The sequence below is a fragment of the Geotrypetes seraphini genome, chromosome 3 (assembly GCF_902459505.1).
Source record: "Geotrypetes seraphini chromosome 3, aGeoSer1.1, whole genome shotgun sequence".
Taxonomy (NCBI): domain Eukaryota; kingdom Metazoa; phylum Chordata; class Amphibia; order Gymnophiona; family Dermophiidae; genus Geotrypetes; species Geotrypetes seraphini.
In genome coordinates, this window is record NC_047086.1 from 368,959,126 (window position 1) to 368,985,198 (window position 26,073).

The 26,073-nt window shown below is 44.2% G+C and overlaps 1 protein-coding gene across 8 annotated transcripts in view; it reads left to right on the forward strand.

Moving 5' to 3' along the window:
- Positions 1-26,073, forward strand: part of MAP4K3 (mitogen-activated protein kinase kinase kinase kinase 3) — a 294,708-nt gene that overhangs the window by 129,669 nt on the left and 138,966 nt on the right. For all 8 annotated transcript variants that reach the window (XM_033936081.1, XM_033936082.1, XM_033936076.1 and 5 more), the window contains one exon: positions 10,616-10,694. In XM_033936081.1, the coding sequence (XP_033791972.1) occupies positions 10,616-10,694 (79 nt within the window). The remainder of the gene's footprint in view (positions 1-10,615; positions 10,695-26,073) is intronic.

The following is a 26,073-nucleotide window of genomic DNA, read 5'->3' on the forward strand; positions in this document are numbered from 1 at the left end:
CCAACCAAACACGTGAAAAGAAAAAAACTGTTCATTCTTATAAACAACCTTATAACTTTTAATCTAGAGTTAGTGAGTATGAATTCAGCAACAAGAACAGAAACATGTTAATTCTTATAAACTATAACATTAACCGGTAGATCAAACGAAGTATGGAGGACAAAATAATCTAAATACAGTTACCGTAATTACGGTAAAGTTGTAAATAAACAAAGTTTACAGGTTTATTCAGTCATCATCATCACAGTCATCTGAATCCTTGAATCCATCAAAATCCGAATTGTCATCATCGTCATTAAATAAACTGAGCACGGCCTGCAGACGATCCTCGTTTATTTCCGAAGTGATATCGTCATCATCGTCATCATCATCGCTGATATCCATGTTGTTGCCTCCTTCCGCTGCACTGGTAGTACCCGTAGTGTCATTGGTTTCATAAACAATGCCCGCTTTTCTAAATCCGTTTCGAATGGCATCTGGTGTTATTTTGTCCCATGCTGAAGCCACCCACTTGCAGACTTCTGTGAAAGTTGCCCGCTTCTGCCGCCCCGCGGGTGTGTACTCGTGCGTGCCGCTCTGCATCCACTCCTCCCACTCCTTTCTAATAAAAGTCTTGAATGGATGATTCACTGCGATGTCAAGTGGTTGCAGCTTACACGTCAGGCCTCCAGGTATCACAGCGATGTGGGCACGAGTAGAATTAATGTAGGCCTGAACATTTTTTTCTTTGTGGGCAGCCATGGCATCCAAAATTAACAAGGATTTTTTTGCAAAGAATCCACCCGGTCTTGCCCTAAAGCATTTATCTACCCACAATCTCATTACGTCGCAGTCCATCCATCCCTTCTTGTTGCAGTGCACAACCACACTGGTGGGCAGCTTTTCACGAGGCATAGTGACCCTTTTGAAAATGAGCATGGGCTTTAACTTAACCCCGCTAGCTGAGCAACCAAGAACGACTGTAAAACACGTTCTTTCATGCCCAGTTGTGGTGATGGCAACAGATTTAGTACCTGTGGGGGCTATGGTTCTTGTTGCTGGAATGTCGAATGCCATTGGAATTTCATCCATGTTGATGACGTCCTTTGCAGTGATGCCAAGTTCAGATATTTCTTTGGCGACAAAGTCACGGAAATCAATCAATTTTTGCTGCCAGTCATCCGGAAGTCGCTGGCCAACAGTTGTTCTCATTCGAACTGATAGTCCGTTCCTTTTCATAAATTTTGAGATCCATGTGAAGCCAGCTTTGAAGTCGGGTATTCCTCTTCCATTGGCAAGTAGTTTTGCCTTCATCTGAATCACAACAGTAGAGACTGATTGATTTTGCTCCCTTCTCGCCAGAATCCACTGCTTCAAGTCATCCTCCAGCTGAGGCCATTTTGGTTTGGCCCCACGACGTGCCCGTTTGCGCGGATTGCATTTCTCCAGTTCCTTCTTATCTTTTCTCCATTCACGCACCGATGTTTCTCCAACATCGAACTCTCTCGCTGCGGCCCGGTTGCCTATTTCCTCAGCTTTCGCAACGACTTGAAGCTTAAAGTCCACTTCATATGACTTTCGTCTTATTCCTGCCATTATGGCGGTACATTTAAATTTAATTGATAAACTCTACTACCGGGTAGATAAATGCAGAATATCAATCTGAAGAGATCAAATTAAAATGTGGGCTCTACATGCAGCATTAATCTTTTATAGGCTTACCCAAAGGCTGAGATGCTGTTGTATAGTCAAAATAGTATTCACTGGGCAAATTACAAGGCCAGATAGAGGGGGGCCACAGCCACGTGGTGAAAAGCACACCACCAGAAAAACAGCCTTGGTGAAAACTAAGCGGCAAGCATGCTCAGACCATTGCGCATGCTTACAGAGCTGGGAGCAGGGCAGGGCGGGCGAAAGGAGAGTCGGGACAGCGCACGGAGAGGCGGGGCAGTGCAAGGAAAGTCAGGGCGGGTGAACGGAGAGTCGGGACAGTGCACGAAGAGTCGGGGCAGTGCACGGAAAGTCAGGGCGGGTGAACGGAGAGTCGGGACAGCGCACGGAGAGGCGGGGCAGTGCACGGAAAGTCAGGGAGGGTGAACGGAGAGTCGGGACAGCGCACGGAGAGGCGGGGCAGTGCACGGAAAGTCAGGGAGGGTGAACGGTGAGTCGGGGCAACCAGAGGAGAGTCGGGGAGGGCGAAAGGAGAGTCGGGGTGGCCAGAGGAGAGTTGGGGCGGGCGAAAGGACAGTCGGGCAGCATGCGCGGTATACCCGCGAGCGCGGTAAACAAAAGTTTTTGTACATAAAATCGTGGTTTCTGCGCGCTATACCCGTGTGCGCGTTTTACACGGGTGTGCGTTATCTGCGTGAAAATACGGTACAATAGTCCAGTCTGGAAAGAATGATTGATTGTACAAGGACAGCAAAATGTTGTTGGCGGAAGCAGGATCTCACCTTCCCCAACATGTGAAGACTAAAAAAACATTTTTTTACCAGAGAGTTGAGATGATCATTAAAGGAAAGTGTAAAGTCAATAATGATGTCTAAAACTTTGCTTGTGAATTCGATCTGTGGGACCAGAAGGTAGTGGAATGAGCGTGGGTAACTGATCTAATTTTGGGCCAAGCCAGAGTAGTTTTGTTTTGGACTCATTCAGCTTCATTTGTACAGAGAAGGCCCAGGATTGGAGTTTCGTTATGCAAGCTGTTATATTTTTAGTGAGGTTCGAATCTATCTCGAGAAGGACAAGGATGTCATCTGCATATGTAGATAGAGTTTCAAAGGGAGATAGATAGAAGAATTTCAAAGAAGACATACAAATGTTGAAAAGAATAGGGGCCACAGCTAGAAACAAAGCAAAGCATGGAAGATCCATTTCAGAATTTTGAGTTCACAACTGCTGATGTTTACAGAGAACTGTCAAGACTCAAGGTGAACAAAGCCATGGGGCCGGACAATTTGCACCCACGAGTGCTCAGAGAGCTATGCGATGTTCTAGCGAAACCGTTAGCCATGCTCTTCAATCTCTCCCTAAGTACGGGGAGAGTCCCCCTGGACTGGAAAACAGCTAACGTCGTTCCTCTGCACAAAAAGGGATGCAGAGCAGAGACTGCGAATTACCGACCAGTGAGTCTCACATCAATTGTGTGTAAACTCATGGAAACTCTACTTAAAGGTAAATTAGACACGATTTTGGATGAGGGAGACCTAAGGGATCCCCGTCAACATGGATTCACTAGGGGTAGGTCATGCCAATCCAATCTTATCAGCTTCTTTGATTGGGTGACAGGAAAGCTAGACCTGGGAGAGTCTCTGGACATAGTATACTTGGATTTCAGCAAAGCGTTTGACAGTGTCCCACACCGCAGACTATTAAACATGATGAAGTCGATGGGTCTAGGCGAGAAGCTAACTGCATGGGTCAGTGATTGGCTGAGTGGAAGACTTCAGAGGGTGGTGGTCAACGGCACCATCTCTGAGACATCGGAGGTGACTAGCGGAGTGCCGCAGGGCTCGGTCCTGGGACCATCCCTTTTCAACATATTCATAAGAGACTTGACCCGAAGGCTTCAGGGTAAAGTAACACTGTTTGCCGACGCCGCCAAACTGTGTAATATAGTAAGTGAAAACAATCTTAAGGATAGTATGACGCAGGATCTGATCACGTTGGAAAACTGGTCCTCAACATGGCAGCTGGGCTTCAACGCTAAGAAATGTAAGGTCATGCATCTCGGCTGCGGAAATCCATGCAAAACTTACACCTTGAATGGAGAAACACTAGGACTTCAGAAGAACGGGACTTGGGAGTAATCGTCAGTGCAGACATGAAGGCTGCCAAACAAGTGGAGCAGGCCTCATCCAAGGCAAGGCAAATGTTGGGATGTATCAATAGAGGCTTCATCAGCCGCAAACCTGAAGTCATAATGCCGCTCTACAGAACCATGGTGAGACCTCACCTGGAATACTGTGTGCAATTTTGGAGACCACACTACCAAAAAGATGTGCTTCGAGCTGAATCGGTCCAGCGAATGGCCAGTAGAATGGTCTCCGGACTCAAGAGTCTCCCATACGAGGAAAGACTGGACAAACTGCAGCTCTACACTCTTGAGGAGCGTAGAGAAAGGGGAGACATGATTGAGACGTTTAAGTATGTCACAGGTCATGTCGAGGCGGAAAGCGATATATTCTTCCCCAAGGGACCCTTGGTCACAAGGGGGCACCCGCTCAAACTCAGAGGAGGGAAATTTAATGGTGACACCAGGAAGTATTTCTTCACAGAAAGGATAGTAGATCACTGGAACAAACTTCCGGTGTAAGTGGTCAAGGCCACCAGTGTGCTCGACTTTAAAAATAAATGGGACATCCATGTGGGATCCCTACGGGGGTCGAGCTAAGGAACTGGGTCATTAGCACTCAGACTTGATGGGGTGAGTCAGAAGAGTAGGCAGACTTGATGGGCTGTAGCCCTTTTCTGCCGTCATCTTTCTATGTTTCTATGTTCTATGTTTCTAGGGGGGATCCCTGGGGAACACCACATAGCGGTCTCCAAGGAGAAGACATGGTTCCATTCATATTAACAGTGTAAGAGCGGGATTGTAAAAATCTTGAGAACCAGTCTAAGACTGTGGAATCAATGCCTATCTCAGAAAGTTGGTAAATTAGGATATCGTGGTGGACAACATCAAAGGCCGCAGATAGATCGAATTGTAGTAGGATAGCAAACTTATTACGAGATTGAAGTTGTTGAATCTTTGAGATTAAAGAGGCCAGCAGGGATTCAGTGCTGAAATTGGGTCTGAAGCCATATTGGCAAGGTAATAGAATGGAGAATCTTTCTAGTAAGATGAGAGCTGAGTGGATATAATAGCCTCGAGCATTTTGGTCAGGAGAGGAATATTTGTTATAGGACGATAGCTGGAAGGGGAGGATGGGTCTAGATCAGCTTTTTTCAGTAGTGGGGTTAGGGCAATGTGTCCCATTTGTACGGAAAATAGGTCATATAGTAAGGCTGAGTTCATAAGTCTGGTGAGAGATGAAATACAGACAAACAGAAAGACAGACAGACAAAGGGGGCCAGAGAGAGAGAGAGACAGACAGAAAGAAAGACAAGACAGGGGGCCAGAGAGAGAGACAGACAGACAGCAAGAAAGACAGCCAGAAAGGGGGCCAAGGAGACAGACGGAATGAAAAAAGGACAGACAGAAAGGAGGCCAGGAAGAAAGACAGAAAGGGGGCCAGGGAAAGAGACACAGAAAGAAAGACAGACAGACATGGGGCCAGGGAGAGAGACAGACAGACAGAAATAAAGACAAACATATATTCTAGCACCCGTTAATGTAACAGGCTTAAACACTAGTTTATTAATAAAATAATAGAATAAAATTATGGAACATGTAGACAAACATGGTTTAATGGGATAGAGCCAGCATTGATTCAGCCAAGGAAAGCCTTGCCTCACCAATTTGCTTCATTTCTTTGAAAGTGTGAAGAAACGTGGATAAAGGTGAGCCGGTTGATGTAGTGTATCTAGATTTTCAGAAAGCTTTTGACAAGTTCATCATGAGAGACTCTTGAGAAAATTAGGCATGGGATAGGAGGAAATGTTCTGTTGTGGATTAGGAAATGTTTAGTGGACAGAAATGGAGAGCGTAGGCTTAAATGGCCATTTTCTCTATAGAGGAAAGTGATTAGTAGAGTACCGCAGGGATCTGTATTGGGACTGGTGCTATTTAACATATCTATAATTGATCTGGAAATTGGAACAACAAGTGGAGGTCTTGCTTATGGGGGACTCCCAGCAAAAAAAAGCTAATTTCCAATACATACTCTGTATTGCATGAGTCCTCTGGTGGCAGGACGGCTTATATGGCCAAGTGGGAACAAGATCTGGGTTTATCTTTTATTGTCAAGGAATGGTTGTTAATACATGAGAATACTTTTAAACTTTCCACCTCTTCTAATCTAGTTGAACAGGGCCTGAAGGTCTTGTATCGCTGGTATTTACACCTTAGTCGTCTCTCCAGCTTTTTATATCAGGACATTCCCCTTTATATAGCAGGGGGTATGGGCAGCACCAGATCTCCTTCCACATGTGGTGGACTTGTTCTTATATTCAGGCATTCTGGACCAAATGTGCTGAAATGTTCACTTCTATCCTAGGCCATGTAGTGTCCGTGGATCTTTCGTTACTTCCAGGTTGTCAAGGTTTGCTTGGCTGTTATTCGAAGAGAGATTGCACACTAGTGGACATCCAAAGCCTTGCCACCTATGGATTTGATTGCCTATGGATATCTCAGCAAGTTGACTGCTATACATCATAACCATCTTCTGAGCTTTGAGAAAGGATGGTTTGCTTTTGAACATTGGTTTGGATCTCAGAATTTCACCTAGTTCTATTGGGGTTTATTTCTGTTTGGTTTTTCTTGTTGGACGATACCCCTTCCTTTATGTTCTACCTAGCGGAGTTCGAGGGATTTGTGAAACCTGTTAAAAAGAGTATCTTAATGGATTATTGTTTGGTGGGACTGGTGGATATTGATGGCCCAATTTATGTTACGATTTGTGAGTATGCTAGAGGGAGGTTAGAAGGAGGGTTGAATTCTATAATGTGCATACATTGTTGCCTTTGTTACTATTTTTGGAAAATGATCAATGAAAAGCTAAAAAAAAATCATCAGATCAACAACCAGAATAAAGTTGGTCAAGTGCTAGTCTGACAAGGTCCTCCAGCCTCATCCCCATAGTAGTTGTCAGCGTATCCAGCTACCTGAATGCAGTTCGTCCTCTTCGCTTAGTTCCTTTGATATTCCCAAACATGTCCTCCTGTCTCTTCTAACGGACTTTTACGTTCTTTGTCCTATATATGGTAAGACAGATCAGGATGGGCTGGAGTTAGCTTTGATGGTGACTCCAGTGCTGAAGCAATGTGGCCAATTCCAGACTAACTTCCATGGTCTGTGTTCTGTATATGACAAGACGGATTAGGAGCAAGTATGCATATTCTATACCATATTCATATCATCCGAGTACAGGTCTTGCTTATCATGAGTAGGGAGGGGAGGACATTTTATAGAGGAACTTAGCAAGTAAAACAAATAATTACTAGATGAGTGTGAAACTATTGGGCAGACTGGATGAATCCTCCAGGTCTTCATCTGCCATAATTTACTATGTTACTACATAAGATATTTTAGATTCCTTCCAATATGTCAGATGCTAGCATGAGTGGTGTATATTCCTGATATCAAATCCTGTATTGAAGTTTATGAATTATTGTATAGCATTAGGATATAAAATAGGATATATGCCATTTTGTCTAATCTTTGGTGTATTATATTAATTTTCTGTTGTGAGATGCAAATTTGAAATTTGGTTCAGTTTTGAGAACAATTAATAATAATAATAATTTTATTTTTATATACCGCCAAAGCCATAGTAGTTCGAGGTGGTTTACAATAAGAAGAGCTGGACAGTCAGTGAAAAAAATAACAATGAGTCTTTGAATACATGAATATTTGTAGGGAGAGAGAGAGTAAAAAAGCTACAATGTAGGAACATCAAGTACATATAAGTAGAATACAGTGGGGAGGCTTTAAGAGTTCTTGGTTACAAATCGGTTGAATAGGTTGGTTTTAACTAGTTTTCTGAAGTTAAGATAGGATGAGGAGTGCTTGATGATGTTGCCTAGCCAGCCGTTCTGTTATTGTCAAACTTTCTTATACCATCTGAAGCTCTCCCCCCAGCACACATCTTACTCTAAGTAAAAGTGCTTACATAATAGCATGAGTTATTTTAGCTGCATGAAAAAGTGCATTAATATTTGCTGGTGCATGTTAGTTTGTGATAAGGTTAATGCAGAGTTAATACAGAGTATGATAAAGTAAATGTATTACTGTATTTACACACATCAATGCATTTATGCCACGAAAACTTTGATATGTTCAAGTCCTAATGATTTGATGAACGAGTTGATGGCACCTAACAATGTACATTGATGGTGTACTACATTGATCTTACAAGGTGATACTGCTTGGAATGGTTACCGTAATTTTCGTTCCATAAGATACACTTTTTTTCTACCCAAAAGTGGGTGGAAATCTCGGTGCGTCTTATGGAGCGAATGTACAATTTTTAACTCCCGTACCGTTTAAAAAATCCCCCCCACCGCTGCACACCCCTTTTTATAATACCCCCCCCCGCAAACACCCACCGCTGTACCTTTTTAAAACATCCCCCCAGCAAACACCCGCCACCGCACCTTTTTCACATACACCTCCCTCCACATACAACCGTCGCTGTACCTTTTTAAAACATCCCTCTCCCCCCCCCGCAAACACCCGTCGCCATCGTACCTTGTTAAAAACATCCTGGTGGTCTAGCGTGATTCCTTCCTTGCTAGCTGTCTCCTATTTCCCGGACAGGCGCAGCAGAGGTCAGGCACGAGCTTTCCGCGCTTCTGCCTGGCCCTACGCTGCTTTCTGATTGGTTTCCATCAGTTCTCGCACACGCTAAATGCTAACGCCTCCATAGAGCTTGCGTTAGTATTATTCGTTTAGCACATGGTTAGCGCGCGCTAAAAACGCTAGCGCACCTTAGTAAAAAGAGCCCTAAGTAAATGTGTGCTAATTGTTGTTAATATCACATCTAGTTGCCCTGCATGTTAACCACACCCCTGAAGTTATTGCAGAGATTTTTATCACTATTGCATGCTAAATACACATTAATGCAGGGGTGTCAAAGTCCCTCCTCGAGGGCCGTAATCCAGTTGGGTTTTCAGGATTTCCCCAATGAATATGCATTGAAAGCAGTGCATGCACATAGATCTCATGCATATTCATTGGGGAAATCCTGAAAACCCGACTGGATTCCGGCCCTCGAGGACCGACTTTGACACCTGTGCATTAATGGTAGAATCTTACCACAGCTTAGTAAATAGATTCCTTAATGCAGTTTATATATAAAATATGGAGCTGAGGTTTTGCAATTTTTTAATTATTTTTACTTACATCTATTTACTTGTAAGCCACTTAGGTGATAGGCAAGCTACAAATGCAAAAATTAAATAAAACTGATTGTATATTGATATTTTAAATTGGATGACTTATAACTGCTTGCTGAGAAGGTATCTAATAATCTGCAAAACTGAGATCAATATTGTACTGTGTATACTCGAATATAAACTGAGGTGACCTTCCCTCCCCACCAAAAAAAGGAGAAAAAAAGGGCACGATTATAAACCAAGATTAGAAATTTGGTGATCCTGGTGAGCCAGTCTACAAAAACATGAGAATATCCATTGCTTTTTCTAGGCTAAGCAGCATAAAATCTGTTTTGTTTTGGTTTTTTTGATCTTCCCAGATAATTGTGACCTGGATTGGCCACTGCTGGAATCAGGATACTTGGCTTGATAGACTGTCCCAGTATGGCAACTCTTATGTTCCTGCCCCGTCCCCATGAGCTCGTCCCCGTCCCTGCGAGCTCAGTCCCCATCCCCGCAAGCTCAGTCCCTGTCCTGCAAACTGTCAGATCCCATCCGCACAAGCCTCAAATAGTTATGATTTTATACTGAACTTATTTTATTAAAGTATAAAAAGAGACTATTCTGTACAATTGTCATTTTATAAACACAAATAATACAGAGCAAGAATCAACAAAACCCCTCCCTTTCACAAATATCCCCTCCACTATTGTGAAAACTGAACAAACCAAATTACTACAGAATGCTACATAGAAAAATCAAGCTAACAGAATACTTCAGTCACACATGGCAGGAATAGCAACTGCCCCCTGGTTAGAGAGAGAGCCCTAAGCCATCTGGAAACTAAAGAAGCACAGCCTGGGCTTTGCGGTTCCCAGTTGTGTCTAATACAAGCTCTAGCAGGATATATATTTCAAATCTGAAATATTCTAATCACAAAATTATAAAATAATTTTTTTTTTCCTACCTTTTGTTGTCTGGTAATTTTATTCTTCAAATCACATTGGTCTCATGCTTTGGTTTTGGGTTCCTTCTGTCTTCATTGTGGCATGGCTGGCTCCTGAAGGTAAAATAGGCCCAAGAGGAACTGGGGAGGAGATGCCGAGTCTGACAGGCGCAATTTTTTTACCATAGGAGCAAGACTTTTCACCGCATTCACGGGGCGGTGAAAGGTCTTGTCCCCATTCCTGTGGTAAACCAGTTTCAAATGTCCCCATTACTGCGGTGACCACGGTTTACCACGATAAACGGTCCCCATGTCATTCTCTAGTTTTTTGGCCCAAAAATCTGTTTATATTTGAGTAAATACGGTAAGTAATTCATAAGTGATCATGTTGATAACAATGGTGGTTTCCATATTCCTTTGTATAGCTCTCCCTCTTCCTAATGATTTCTGAAGAACATTAGCAAATCTCCTTAAATGAAGGCAAATGTGATTTAAGAGCCCATGAAAAGAGAGCAGCAAAATATCAGAGGCACTAGGAAAAATATAGGTCGGTTTTACATGCTATCCAAGTTATGTAGAAAATAATTTTTTTTGTAAGCACTTCTACTTCAAAGCTATATTATCCCCCCCAGAAAATAAAAAGTTTGTATTGTAGCTTTCTGGAAGCTGAGTTTTGGTAATGACATTACCTTTTATCCTCCTTTTTTTTGTCAGCCTCCCATTGTAGTTCCTCACAGAATTCACTCAACAAGCCGGAGCGTGAGAGAAGAAAAAACACGATCAGAAATCAACTGTAAGCAAGTCCTTGTTGTACCCATATTCCTAGTTTCAAATGTTAGCGGGTATTTTAAAAATTGTTTGTTGTGTCTTAGAAGTTTAATAATGTAGTTGAAGCGGGAGTCTAAGCCATCTTTGTAATAATTTGATGGTTAAAGCAATAGGCTAAGAATTGGAGAAACTTGATTCACATTCCATCTTGACTGCTTTTGATCTTGGGCAAGTCACTTAACCCTTCATTGCCTTAGATACATAATTAGAAGGTGAGCCATCCATGGACAGGAAAATGCATACTGTATCTGTATGGAACTCACCTTGAGCAACAACTGAAAAAGGCAAGAGCCAAATCCAAATAAATAAGAGTATTGAAGTAAAGGCTGCTTTGTTTACCTCATTGGAATAACTACAAGACAGCATTGTATCTTCCAAAACAGACAATATTTGTTTATTGTTAGTATAAAAACTTACAGTATTACAGCAGCAGAGACATATCAGAAAAATGTATTGTCAGTTCAGAATATGCAATGGAGAGAAGAACTTGCACCCATATGCTTAGCATGGGGCTAGCAGATCCCCGTAACATAAGTAAGTGAATCTCTCTGGCTTTACCTAGAATGCACGTGTTTTTTATACAGAGCAATTCTTCCTTTGTTCCAAAAAGTCCATCCCCGAATTCTGGTTATGTAATTCCCTATTGGTACATAAAATAATGTATACCTAACTCCTCCTCTCAGTCCCCGCCTCTCTCACCTCCACCCCCCCTCCCCAGTAGGGAGGGGGGGCCTTGCAGAAACAGAGAACTCTTGGTGAACTTTCTTTCTCCAGCGCTGAGATCTTTATCAGTTTGTAGATGCTAATTAGTGGTTTTACAATTCTGTGCATCTTCGGGATGGTGTCCTTGTATACTGAAAGTTGGCAAAGGTGACCTTTCAACAATCCAGCTGCTTGGTTCCCATAACTTGGTTCAGAGACAGGAAGCAAATGTTTTGGTACCAAGTCTCTCATCTCGCTACACCCACATCGTCCTGCAGGGATCCTTGCTCATTATAAAAGTTTTATGGCTTTTCAGGGTGCCTGGCATATGAAGTCATACAGCACTGATAACAGTTCAGCAGAACCTTGGAGAAATATCCTCCCAGCAGGGAATGGAGACAAAAACGTTGCAGCAGAGGTCAGCTGGGTTAACATTGCAAAGGCTGCATGTGTTCACAGACAGCAAGGTACAGGCTGGGCCTGGCTATGGGAAAATATAGATCTGTAGTGTCCAGCATACACAAGTGAGGCCAGTATGTCCAGTTGATTCATCTGTATGTCCAGGTTATCCATGTCAGTATTAAAAAGGATTATACATCTTTTTTTGAATTTAAGTCCTTGAAAAATGAGGAGCCTGTTTATTAAAGTATAGTGTAGGTTTGCAGTTACTGTCTTTTAGTTGCAAAAATTAACATACAATAATGTACCACACCTTAAATGCATCACCAGTTGTATACTTGTGGTTCTATTTGCATTTTCCAGTGCAATAGGGATGGTATGCTGAACCAAAAGTCTTCCATCCACTCCCGCGAGTCCATTGCAGGAGATACTGATCACTGTTTTCAGCACCTCCTCCTTCTCCCTGCTCTCTGCTGCCCTCAGTCAATTATTTCTTCTGCAAGTGAGCCTGCGGGAGCAACTTTGACCTGCTCAGTCTCCTTTTTTTGTTTTTCAAGTATTTTTTGCAGTTTTTGCACGAATTCTGTTCCTGTTCAGCCCCAGTGACTTGCCTAGCCTGCGTGAGAGGAGCAATCCTCAGCTGACAGGTAGATCCTGTGGGGTCCTGCTCAGCCAGTCTGCTTGAACTGTGGAGCTTGGGGGTTTTCCTATTCTGTTTGCTCACATTCTGACTTGATCAGGAGTGCTAATGCAGGCTGTATGGTCATCAATTACATTTCTTTGTAGCGAACACAATGTCGGCTACTTTTTCTTCCCCCCTCTTCATGGCATATGGATCCTGATCCCAGGGATTGAGGCTCAGTCTGGCTGTGGCCTGACTGGCAGCTGAAGAGGCAGCTTTCCAGGTGCCAAGAATGTGCAGATTGTTACACAGGAGGAGCGTACTTGTACCATGTGCATGCCGCATGAGAAGGAGGGGCAGGAGTATCTGGCTTGGCCTCCTCTTTGCGCGCTCGAGCCAAGGAACAGGCGGCTAGCCCAGTGGTTCGGGTCTTTTTTTTTTTTTGGGGGGGGGGACCTAGAAACAGTATGGAAGGACATGGATACCACAGATCCCAAGAGACATAAATTGGATTTATCTGCTGATGACTCCACGCTGCCTAGTGTTGTCTTTTTCCCCTGAAGCCCTCAATTTGATGTGGAAAGCTTTTCAGGAAGCCGTCCTGACAAAGCGAAGGCTAGCAGCGCTTCTGGCACCATATGTGAGGGTAGGCCTCTCAGGGTGCTTTTGCCTTATCTACCGCTGACCAGGGCTTGGGACTTTCATAGTTCCCTTACTGTCTCAAGATGCACCATCCTTGTTGAGGGATGCAGGGCCAGAGTTTGGCTCTTGGGTGGCTCATGGTAACGAAGAAAGACTGGGCAAATTGCAGCTCTATACTCTAGAGGAGCGCAGGGAAAGGGGTGACATGATTGAGACATTTAAATACGTCACAGGTCGTGTCGAGGTGGAAAATGACATATTCGTTCCCAAGGGACCCTCGGTCACAAGGAGGCACCCGCTTAAACTCAGAGGAGGGAAATTTAGTGGTGACACCAGGAAGTACTTCTTCACAGAAAGGGTGGTGGATCATTGGAACAAACTTCCGGTGCACGTGATCAAGGCCACCAGCGTGCTCGACTTTAAGAATAGATGGGACATCCACGTGGGATCCCTGCGAGGGTCGAGTTAGGGAACTAAGTCATCAGCACTCAAACTTAATGGGGTGGGTCAGTAGAGTGAGCAGACTTGATGGGCTGTAGCCCTTTTCTGCCGTCATTTTTCTATGTTTCTATGGTGGCTCTGGATTCTGGAGATGATCATGGTTTGTCGTCTATTCAAACCCTCAGCTCTGCTGGCTCTCATTTCCAAATCCCTCTGAGAGATAAATTTAGACTCCATCTGGTCCCCTCTACTTCCTTTTCTCTTAATGAGTCGAGTGAGGTTTCAGTCTTCTACATTTCCCTGGCATCCGGACTTTAATATCCTAGTCACGGTGCAGTGGGTTACTCCAGAGGGGTCTCAAGGTAGTGAGAGCTATGTGCCAGCTGTATTCTATGGCACAAGAGTGCCATTAGCTCTTTATTCAGCCTCAGGTGGATTCCTGGGTTTGCACAGATTACTTACAGTACCTCTCTAACAAGTCTAAATAAGGAAATGCCTATTTTTTACCCCTTCACTCTTTCCTCGTGTTATTTACCTTTGTTTTCTTTCCTATCACAATATTGTATTTCTGCCCTAACTTCCTTTTGTTTTTTGCCTTTTCCTGCCTTTTCCAAGGACTTGTTTTATTGTCTCCCTTGTTTTTAACTCCCTTTTAAGAAACTATTATAATTGTTAACCGCTCAGACATTTGATGTGCAGTATATCAAGATTAGAATAAACTTGAAACTTGTGGTGTAAAGTAGAGAATGACACGGTGGCGGTTTACCCGCGGCCACCGCATTTTAGCCGCGGGTCACCCGCCGAAAACGGGGAAGAAAACTAGCAGTCGCTGCGGCGACGGGGACAAGGCCATTCACCGCCCGCGGGGCGGTGAATGGTCTTGTCTCCGCAGTGAGGTATCAAGGATCGCGCGGTCCCCGCAGCCACCGCCCGCCCGCCCGTAGCATTTAGCCAGCTCCCTCCCTCCACCTCACCTTAAATTTCGAGTTTTCCGGCTTCCTTTTTTCCGAGCCGCACGTGTTCAAAAATCCGTGCACGCGCGGCTGCGCGAGTCAATCAGTCTTCTCCTCTGACGCAACCGGAAACAGGAAGTTGCAGGAGAGGAGAAGTTTGATTGACTCGCGCAGCCGCGCGTGCACGGATTTTTGAACACGTGCGGCTCGGAAAAAAGGAAGCCGGCAAACTCGGAACGAATATATGGTGAGGTGGAGGGAGGGTGGGGGCTGCTGGACCATTCTTCATTACTTTGCCATACTAATTCCATTCTATGTTAGGTGCCACGGACTCAGATTCGAGTCCTAGCGATGATGAGTTAAAGATCCCAAAAGAAGCCAACTTCTAAATCCACTGGTTAGAGCTACACTACACTCCTTGTGACCCTGGGCAAGTCACTTAATCCCTATTGCTTCTGACACAATGGGCAGTTCCAAAGACCAAGACTGGCCAGTGTCAAAGACAGGATGCTGAGCTTGATAGACCCTTAGTCTCCACTGTTTTTAGTGATCAACAAAGTTCTATGTTTCTATAATCACCCTAATTCTGTTATCATTGGACTAGATATTCAAAATGATTTAAATGGCCAGGACAGGCTCCTGGCTGTTCAAATCATCTGTCCAGGGCTAACCAGGCATTTTCAATCTTCATGTTCAGCCCAAATGGTGTCACACAATTCAGCAAAAATACCCAATGTTGTTCCTCATAATTTAAATATTGCTCATAGAAGGAACAACATTGGGTATTTTTGCAAATGGAAGTTGGAGGGTTAATTCCCTTGAAATAGCCAATTGAGTGAAACATGAATTCATGCTGGGACACAAGATAGGTTGAATTTGTTTTGAATTTAAAAAGAAAAATGATCAATGAAGAATACTATAATGGCAAGAAAATATAATGATAAAACAGCAACTAATTTTGCCTATTTTTATATATTAAAAAAGTACTACATAAGGTGAATGTCCATATTGCTGTCTGTTGTTCTGCTGAGCACTGGCATTGAAACAGCAAAATGCATTTATTGCATACTTGTCCTCTGTCGGAAACATTATGGTGGTATATTAGTTGTGTTAATAAAAATTTATAAACAAAGCCCTGCCAGCTGAACATCTCTTTCTCTAGTTCAGCAGCAGGAACTTTGATTTATAAGAATGGAATACGCTAAATATTAGAGTACTAAGGCTTATATGGATGCTGCGGGGACGGTGACGGGGCGGTGAATGGGATGGCAGTGGCGGTGACGGGGCGGTGAAAGGGATGGCAGTGACGGTGACGGGGCGGTGAATGGAATGGCGGTGACGGGGTGGTGCAGAGGATGGTGGGCCGGGGACGGGGCGGTGACGGGGACAGATTTTTTCCCCGTGTCATTCTCTAGTGTAAAGAATGACACGGGGACAAATTTGTCTCCATTCCCACAGGAACTCAATTTCTCCATCCCGTCCCTGCGGGTTTTGTCTCTGTCCCTTTCCCATTCCTGTAAACTCTGACTTAACTGCACAAGCCTCGAACACTTATGATTTTAAAGTGTTTGAGGTTTGTGCAGATTAGGACAGAGCTTGCAGGAATAGGGCAGAGCAATCCTCAGCTGACAGGTAGGGAAAAATCCTCAGCTCACCAGGAAGGGAAAATGAGTTCCCGTGGGGATGGAGAAAAATTTGTCCCCGTATCATTCTCTATTGTGGTGCTCAAGGATGTGTAGGATCACTGAGTGGATGTAGTTCTCAAGAGCTTTTCAAGGTGTTGAATTTGGGAGTCAAAGCGGCCTTGGCAGCATCCTTTGTGACACGTGCTTATCTTTCCAGGCTGCAAACTCTGGAGCACAAGGGCGAAGAGCCCGTACCTCAGCTCCTCTTATATAGACGATTATGTGGTGGATTCTCCCTATGGCGACATAGTAACATAATATAGTAAATGACGGTAGATAAAGACCCAAGTGGTCCATCCAGTCCGCACAACCATACATGCTCCATAAATTAATTTAGTTTAAATGGTCCTTTTTCTTGGATATTTCTGGACCAGAAACCCTGAGCCCTGCCCAGTAGTGTGCTTAAGTTCTATCTACTGGAGTCTCCATCAAAGCTCACTCTAGCCCATCTTAACCATCCCAGCCATCAAAACCCTCCCCAGCCTGTCCTCAACTGAATGTCCATATATGGGACATGGACCATGCTAGCCTGCCCAGTACTGGCCTTAGTTCCTTCAATGTATACCCATTATTTTCTGATTAGAGATCCTCTGTGTTCATCCCACGCTTGTTTGAACTCTTGTCACCGTTTTCTTCTCATTCATTGCCATTTGTGCCATGAATGTAGCTTCAGCTTATTCTATCTCTGCCCGCAGAATGCTCTGGATCAGACGGTGTGCTCGGGACTCAACTTCTAAAGCTACTCTCAGCAGACTCCATTTTAAAAGGGTGTCATGTGTGGTAGATCATCGACGAGACCTTGCCTGGCTACAGCCCCAGAACCTTTGGAGGCTCAGTGCATTCTAAATTTTGTGGCTCCAGTGGTCTTGGCAATATTCCAGCTCTACTTCTCTGATTCTCCCAGAATTAAATTACATTACATTGTACTTATTAACCGCGTTACCAAAAAGTTCTACACGGTTTACAAAAGATTATTAATGATAAACATGATCCATGAAATAGAATGAATTAAGTAATCAAATATTTAGTAAAAAAAAAAAAAAAAGGTTTTCAGCTGTTTTCTGAAATGTTTATAAGAATCAGCACTTTGTGTGGTACCCTCCGCCAAGAAATTGCAATGACTCCAGGCCGGGGGTGGTTCACCTCAGGATAGGGGACCAAGTCTCGGCCTTTCTACAGGTCTGGGTTCTGGAAATCATCAAGAGCAGGTACAAGCTGGAATTCATCCAACTTCTTAACAGATTGGTGTGTACGCTTTCCTGTAAAGCGCCCAGAAAAAGTGACCTGAGTGCTTGCCACTGTGAGAAGGTTGCTTAGACGTTCAGCCCATAGAGCCTATGCCGCCCGAAGGCTCAGGGAGCTACTCCATATTCTTCATTGTGCCAAAGAAAGGCTCTGACAATTGGAGACCCATTCTGGACCTTACATAAATACAGTGCTCAGGGTCCCACGTTTTCGCAAGGAGACTGTTCAAATCATAGTGATGGCGATGCCAGAAGAGTTCCTGGCCCGTCTAGATCTATTGGAGGCCTACTTGCATATTCACATTTCCCCATGCCACAGGAAGTTCCTAAGGTTTCATGTCCTTAAACAGCATTACCAGTTCTCTGTCCTGCCCTTTGGCCTGGCGACAGCTCCTCGCACATTCACCAAAGTGATAGTGGTGGTGGCAGCTCACCTGCGAAAGATGGGGCTTCAAGTGTATCCCTACCTGGACGACTGGCTGATCTAGGCCCCATCATTGTCTGAGGGTAGACACACGGTAGATCAGGTAATCTGAAATCCTAGAGGTTCTGGGTTGGATTATGAATTATCGAAAGAGCCATTTTTCTCTGAGCCAATCTCTGAAGTACCTGGGTGTCTTGTCCGGCACAGCTGCAGGCCATGTCTATCTTTCAGAGGCATGCAACAGAAGCTTTGCACTCAGATAACATGCTTCCTCTCCAGCTCTGCCAGCATGGGACTTTCTTCCAGTCCTAGGTTCTATGGCGACCATGATAGATGTGGTTCCTTGGGTGGGGGCCCACATGTGTCCTTTTCAACATGCATTGCTTGCACATTGGTCTTCGCAGACAGACTTGTTTCAGCAGTCTTCACCTAGGACGATGGAGGCCTGGACCAGCATGAATTTATGACTCCACCCATAATCCCAAATCAGCCTCATGAATGGACTCTACACTCTGTAACTCTCCAGTCCATCTTTGCTCAATGGGGCACTCCACAAGTGGACTTGTTTGCACACAGTCATCAGTTGCCCCAGTTTTGCTCCAGACTTTACTCTCCAGCCGATGCCTTTCTCCTGGATTGGATGGGTCTATTTCTATATGCATTCCCTCCAATTCCTCTCATGTTGAGGACTCTGCTCAAACTCAAATGAGAGTAGGCCACCATGAACCTCATTGCTCCTAGGTGGTCCAGGCAGCGTTGGTTCTCCCTTCTACTTCAGCTCAGCTCCAGGGAACCAATACCTCTTCCGGTTTTTCCTACTCTGCTTACTCAGCGACAGGAGTCGCTTCTGCATCCCAACCTGCAATCATTACACCTGATAGCTTGGTTTCTCTTGGGCTGATTCCATCTGAATTACATCTCTCAGCCTGTTTGACATATTATTGATGCTTCCAGGAAACCAGCCATTCAACAGAAGTGGACTAGGTTCTCTTCCTGGTGTCGTCTTCATCATCATGATCCCACTTCACTGGCAGTGGAATTGGTGTTGGATTATTTACTCCATCTACCCAACTCTGATCTCAAGTCCACATCTATCAGAGTCCATCTCAGTGCTATTACAGCTTTCCACAGACCAGTTGAGGGAAAACCTCTTACTGCTCACCCTTTGGTCTCAAGATTCATGAAAGGGCTTTTCAATGTTAAACTACCTCTCAAGCCTCCGCCTGTTGTCTGGGACTTTAATGTGGTACTTTCCAGTTTGATGAAGCCACCATTTGAACCAGTGGCCACAGCTCATCTCAAGTTTCTCACCTGGAAAGTGGTCTTCCTTATTGCTCTCACCTCTGCCAGGAGGGTCAGTGAGTTACAAGCCTTGGTATCAGATCCACCTTTCACAGTTTTTCATCATGACAAAGTGGTTCTGCGCATGCATCCAAAGTTTCATCTCAATCAGTCAGTTGTTCTACCAGTGTTTTTTTCCTAAGCCTCATTCAGGAGAAACTGCTTTGCATGCTTTGGACTGTAAACGTGCTTTGGCCTGTTACATCGACAGGACAAAGCCTCATCGTACTTCGCCCCAACTGTTCATCTCATTTGATCCAAACAAATTGGGGTATCCTGTTTCCAAGAGAATGATTTCCAACTGGCTTGATGCCTGTATCGTGTTCTATTATGCTCAGACCAGACTGGCACTGGAGAGTCGTGTCACAGCCCACAAAATTAGAGCTATGGCAGCTTCTGTAGCTTTCCTCAGATCTACTCCTATGGAGGAAATTTGTAAAGCTGCTACCTGGTCCACAGTTCATACATTCCCTTCTTACTATGGCCAATCTGTATTACAAAATTTATTTTCCTAAGGCCAACACTCCCACCATCCCATTCTTGTTAGCTTGGAGGTCACCTATACATGAGAATATGCTGCCTGCTTCTCCTGGGATAAAGCACAGTTACTTACCGTAACAGGTGTTATCCAGGGACAGCAGGCAGATATTCTCACAACCCACTCAACTCCCCAGGTTGGCTTCTTAGCTGGCTTATCTTAACTGAGGAACTGTGTGCCTATGTCGGGCAGGAAGGCACTCGCGCATGTGCGGTGTGGGCTATCATTAACTTCTAAAGACTTAAAGTGTCGATGCACTTTTAAAATGGTCTGTAGCCATATGTGAGAATATCTGTTTGCTGTCCCTGGATAACACCTATTACAGTAAGCTTTACAGAAACTTATGCAAACCGCTCTGAATGGAAATCCCAGTCATTTGTTTGTTTATTTCTCACCTGCCCTTATTCAGGGCGAGTTACATATTAACATACAAAATAAAATAAAAGATTTACATTTACCGTACAAAACACTTCAGAGACACACAGCATAGCTGTAGCGATATAGGGCCAGTTTCACTAATCTGCCCGATCCGGGCTGGTCCGACGAATTCTCAAAGTCCCAATATGCAGATGGGGGCGATTGGAGGAACGCCCTTATCTTCCTGCATGGATCGCTGTTGTGCGATCCGCGCACATGCGCAGACTATCTGTAGATGGTCTGCGCATGCCCGTCCAAGTCGGGGCCGGTTTTTTTTTTTAACTTTAACTTTTTAAAATTGTTTTTAGCCCTGCGAGCCCGTGGTTTTAACCCACTTTAAACCCGCGGGTTAAAACCACTGGCTCGTAGGCTGGGAAAGGGCAGAAGAGATTTGGGGAAGATCGGGGCAGAGCAGGGTGACATTCAGGGGGAAGATTGAGCAGGGTGGCATTCGGGGGGGCAGAACAAGGTGGCATTCAGGGGGAAGCAGGCAGGACAGATTGCAGGGCAGAGAGTAGGGCTTCCAGTCGGAAATTCGTTTTCGGCTGGTCCCCAGCAGTCGCTTTTTCAGTTGATCGGCCAGCCCAGTCGAATCAGATTGATTGTGTTGTGAATCGCTGCTTTCCCTACTTTTGAATGCCCCTCCCTTCATTTGCATGCACGGATCGGAGGGTGGTCAGCAGAGAGGTAAGTGAATCGGGCTGGAGGGGAATTTGGTCGCTAAGGGGTTGCAAACCAACACGATCGGTTTGCTTTGTGAATCTAGCCCAAAGAAGCTAACAATAAACAATCTCTTTTGAAAACTTAGTTGCTTAATTTATCCAATGACTATTTTAAAAAACAATCACCGTACAACTGTGGTAAATTAATATTAGCTAAATTCTTACATTTTGATTTTTCTTTTCCATTGTACTATAATAATTGTGTGCGAACAAATGTTGAGAAATATTTCATGACAACACTATTCTGACAACTTTTTTATACACTTCATTTCTGGTTAAGTTATGTCAATGGCAAAAAATCTGAGAAATAAAATGTGCACAAATGTGAGTACAAAGGCATATACAAATGTGTATATAAAAGTATATAAAGCTATAAAACATAAACTATTTTCAAGAGCATCACTGGAATGTCTTATACCCAAATTTCCATTTTTCATAAATGTTCAGTGTTAACATGATGACATGAACAATAGGGTTATATGTCATCCAAATTAAATATCCCTTTTACAAAACTGTAATGCCTTTTTTTAGCATCGGTCGCAACAGTAACAGCTCTGACACTTATAGGAATTCTATGAACATCTGAGCTGTTACTGCCGTGGCTGGCACTAAAATCAGCACTACAGTTTTGTAAAGGGGGGGTGTTAAATCTATAAAGGCTACAAACAAATGACTTGCTAAGGGCTCAAAAAAGCTTAAGGCTACCAGTGATAGATTGAAATTGGGCACACTAGAACAAATAGAGACCCTTTCATTAAAGGATGTTAAGTGCTAATGTGTGCTTAACTTGAAAAAAATGCTTACCACAAAATACATTAAAGCAATTGTAATTTCCCTTTTGTATGTGCTAACTGCATGTTACCTCTTTTTAAAATATTTTTGGGAATGGGCATGGAAGTGTTATCCAAGTAACATATTTGCATTAGTGTATACTAACTGGATAACACATTTAGCACTTGCTATGCTGTTTTGAGTGAATCTTTTCCTTAAGATGTTTAAGAAATACCAATAAATAAATAACAATTGTAAAAAGTACAATATGAGTGTAAATTCAATCAATGAGGTAAACTTGGCTATATCAAATTGAATTCTAGTAATAGAACTAACATAAGTGTCAGAAACAGAAATATGATCAGTGTTCTTCCTAGGGCCTTTTAGCCAGGCGGTCCGCCCAGGTAATTTAGATGACCGCCCGGCTCTAGAATTCTGTTGATACCGGCGCTGCTCAACATTTTTTAAAAAACCCAGCTTGGAGATTTCACGCCTTAGCCCGTAGCGAACTTATGCTCCGGGGCTCTAACGTGTGCATGCCGGCTTCCCTTCTCTTCCCTCCGAAACCGGAAGTTATGTCCGGGGGGGAGGGGAGAGAAGGGAAGCCGGCACGCACATGTTAGAGCCCCGAAGCATGCGTTCGCTACGGGCTAAGGCGGGAGACAGGTCAGTGAAGCTTACAATTTGCTCTTCTTGCTGCCGGGTCCTGCCTACTTTCTGTTTCCGCGAAGGCAGTACCCAGCAGCATTTCTCCCAATAGGTCGATCACGATCTTGGGCCGATCAGCCTTCCTCTCACCGATGTCAATTCTGGCGTCGTAGAGGAAGTTCTGGTTGGCCCGAAGCAGGGAGAGCTTGGGGCGGCGGTGACTTGGGGACGTTTTCCCCGATGGCAGTGGCTTGGGGGAGGGCAGGGAGAAAGAAAGAAAGAGGTCAGGCAGGGAGACAGAAGGAAAGAAAAGAAACAGAAAAAAAGAAAGGGGGCATGAAGAGAGAAAGAAAGAAAGAGCAGGGAGACAAAAAGAAAAAGTTGGGGGAGGGAATGAGGTCTGGAGGAGAGGAAGCATACAGGCTGAAAGAAGGGAAGAAAGATTGGATGCACAGTCAGAAGAAACATAGAATATGACGGCGGAAAAGGGCCATCGGCCCAACACGTCTGCCTACTCAAAAGAACCCTCTCCTTAAAAGAACACTCCCCTAAGCAATTTCCCGAAGTGAACCCACATCCCATCATTTCTTGAAGTCGAGCACGTTGCTGGCCTCAACTACCTGACGTGGAAGGCCATTCCAACGATCAACCACCCTTTCAGTGAAGAAGTACTTCCTGATGTCACCATGAAATCTCCCACCCTTGAGTTTGAGCGGATGCCCTCTTGTTGCCGTGGGACCCGTAAGAAAAAGGATATCTTCCTCCAAATCGATATGGCCTGTAAGATATTTGAACGTCTCTATCATGTCTCCTCTCTCTCTGCGTTCTTCGAGAGAATATAGCTGCAGCCTGCTTAGACGCTCTTCATATGGGAGATCCTTGAGTCCTTAGACCATCCTGGTGGCCATTCGCTGGACCGATTCAATTCTCTTCACGTCTTTTTGATAATGTTGCCTCCAAAGCTGAACACAGTACTCCAGTGCCTATTTTCTTGATCTGTGAACCTGGACCCATTGTCCTAAGCACCCTCTTAATCAGACATTAACACCTTTTAGCTAGTCATGATTCAATCAGGGCTACTTAAAACAGTTTCCCTGCCCTCAGGGTCTATCTGCATTCCCATGCCAGAGTAAGATTGATATAATTTCCCATAGGCCTTCGCTGACATAAGTAATGCCAACTAAAAATGCTGAATGGTAGCGATAGCTAGGCTGACAGTCACCTTTCCAAATCTGCTTCAGTTTCATGTCATCTCTGACACCCTCTCGGCGTTGAAGCTCAGTTCCCAATAATCCTCCATCTTTGCAGTGTTAGTGAGGGAGGAATGATGCTGAAGGATGAACAGGACTGTAAGGTGAATGTAGTCTTTAAAAGTGTTTGAAGTGCTGGCTTTGGGTATCAAAGCTGCAGCAGCTGCATCCTTCGTGGCATGGGCCTGTTGTACCAGATTGCGGACTAGTCCTTCGGAGCTGGGGGACGCTTATTCCCATATGATTATGGAGGGACTGGATTATGTGGCCAATGCTCTCTATGACATCATCAGTCTTGAACAAGGTATTGGCTTACTACGTTTCTGTCCACTGAATGCTCTGGATCAGACAGTGGACGGGCAACTCATCTTACAAGGCCACTCTCAACAGCATTTGGAGGAAGGGAAGGGGGAGGGTCGGGGTTGGTTCAGGGGGTGGCACCTGGTGTTGGGGGGCCTCTGTTGGCAGTAGGGGGAGGGCATTCCTCCTCCCAAATTTTTCTCATGCAGAAGGGGGGAAGGAGTCTGCAATTAAAAAAAGAAACATAAAAAAACAAACAAGCTTGGGGGATCAAGAGCCAGCTTGAAGGGGTTGGCAGTTAAGATAGGATAGGATGGGGATAGGGATTTGGATTAGCTAGAATGGAGTAGAATTGTTAACAGTGTGGATAAAAATCAATGATACATTTTGAAAAGTGGATAGTGATAACAGAACTTCTGTTTCATCACATTAACACAGAGGTCAAAAGGAGAAATGACAAATGGTATAGGTGACTCTCAGGCCAAAACATGACATCATTCAACACAATTAGTGAGTACATTAATTGTTTTGTTTAATATTATCCATTCTATGAACACTTGCTGGAGTGATGCCATGCGACTAAAAATGCACAAAATTTGTCGCAACTAAATCTCCCTTAAATTCATGGCTGAATGTTGGTTATCCTATCCAGCATTGATGAGTCAGATGAAGAGTGAGAGCTCTGCTGAAAGGGGAGTTGACAAGTGTGACACGAGGTAGGTAGAGGGACACTGAAACTGGCTGTGGATTGGAAGTGTAACCCCTGTTGATATTATCCCACAACTATTTTAAACCGCCTCCCTACGAAACAGCCATGATTATGCAACTGAAGGTACACCTGACTAAAGAGAAATGCACTCCTATGGTGTTGCTTCATGATTATTATCTGGATTATGCAATGGCAAAGAGGAAACGGAAAGTTATACTAGCTCCAGGGGGTTTTCCTGTTGCCACTTGACAAATGCTGGACATCAAGGGGGGGGTGTGGAACATAGAGGGGCAAAGCCTGAGGGGGAGATGCATAGAGGGGCAATGATGGAGGGGGGAGAAGGACACAGAGTTATCCCTGGATTGGAGTTGGGATAGGCATTGAAGCTGATAGCAATAATTGTATTAAGAAGGATATAACGGTGGCCCATAACCCAATTTGTATGAGACACCCTTTGCCTGGGATATCTAAAGAAAGACATAAAATAAAAAAATATATATATAAAGCACAGGTATCAAACTGAAGGCCCACGGACCGAATCCGGCCCACCTGGCCGTTTTATGCGGCCCATGGTGCAATAAGCACTTTCATTGCCTCTCCCAGTGTTCTGGCCAGCTCCCTCCTCCTCACTGCCGCAGTGTGCACAAAGCCGTAGACAGAGGCTCCTACGCGCATCCTGCGCCTGAACTGGAAGCCTTATCTGACATCGCAAAGTCAGAGAGAATGCTTCTGGATGAGGTGCAGAACACGCCGCTGCCTGTGGTTTTGTGCACACTGCGGCAGTGAGGAGGTGGGAGCCGAATAGAAGTTAACACCGGAGGTGGCAATGAAAACGATGCATCGCACCGTGGCCGCAAAAAATGGCCAGATGGGAGCTGGCCAGAAGGTAAGACGCCCGCCGGAGGGAGGCACCTAGTTGAGGCACCGCAAGGAGGGAGGGGAAAGACAAAGGTAGGGGGAATGATTTTATTTTCAATTTAGTGATTGAATTATGTCAATTTTGAGAATTTTCATCTGCTGTCTATATTTTGCATTGTTCAGGAAGAAATACATTTGTTTCTTTTTCTCTGGGGTTGTACTGCATGCAGAGTCTTGAATCTTAGTGTTTCACTTATATATTAGTATTTTTAGTTTGTGGTCCCGTATTTGCATAGGGGTTATCTGTGTTCTGGTAGGAATGAATGTTGAGAAGCATACAGTGTACTCTATATCGGTGTTCTTCAACCTTTTTACACCTATGGACTGGCGGGGAAAAAAAAATTATTTTGTGGACCGGCAAACTACTAGGACTGAAATTTAAAAACCCCGTTTCCGCCCCGTCTCCGCAAGCTCGGTCCTCGCAAACCATCTGATCCCATCCGCACAAGCCTCAGTTATGATTGTATACTGAATGTATTTTATTAAAGTATAAAAAGAAACAATATTCTGTACAATTGTCATTTTATAAATACAAATAATACAGAGCAAGGATCAACAAAACCCCTGTCTCCCCTCCCCTTCACATATATCCCCTCTACTATCAAGAAAACTGAATAA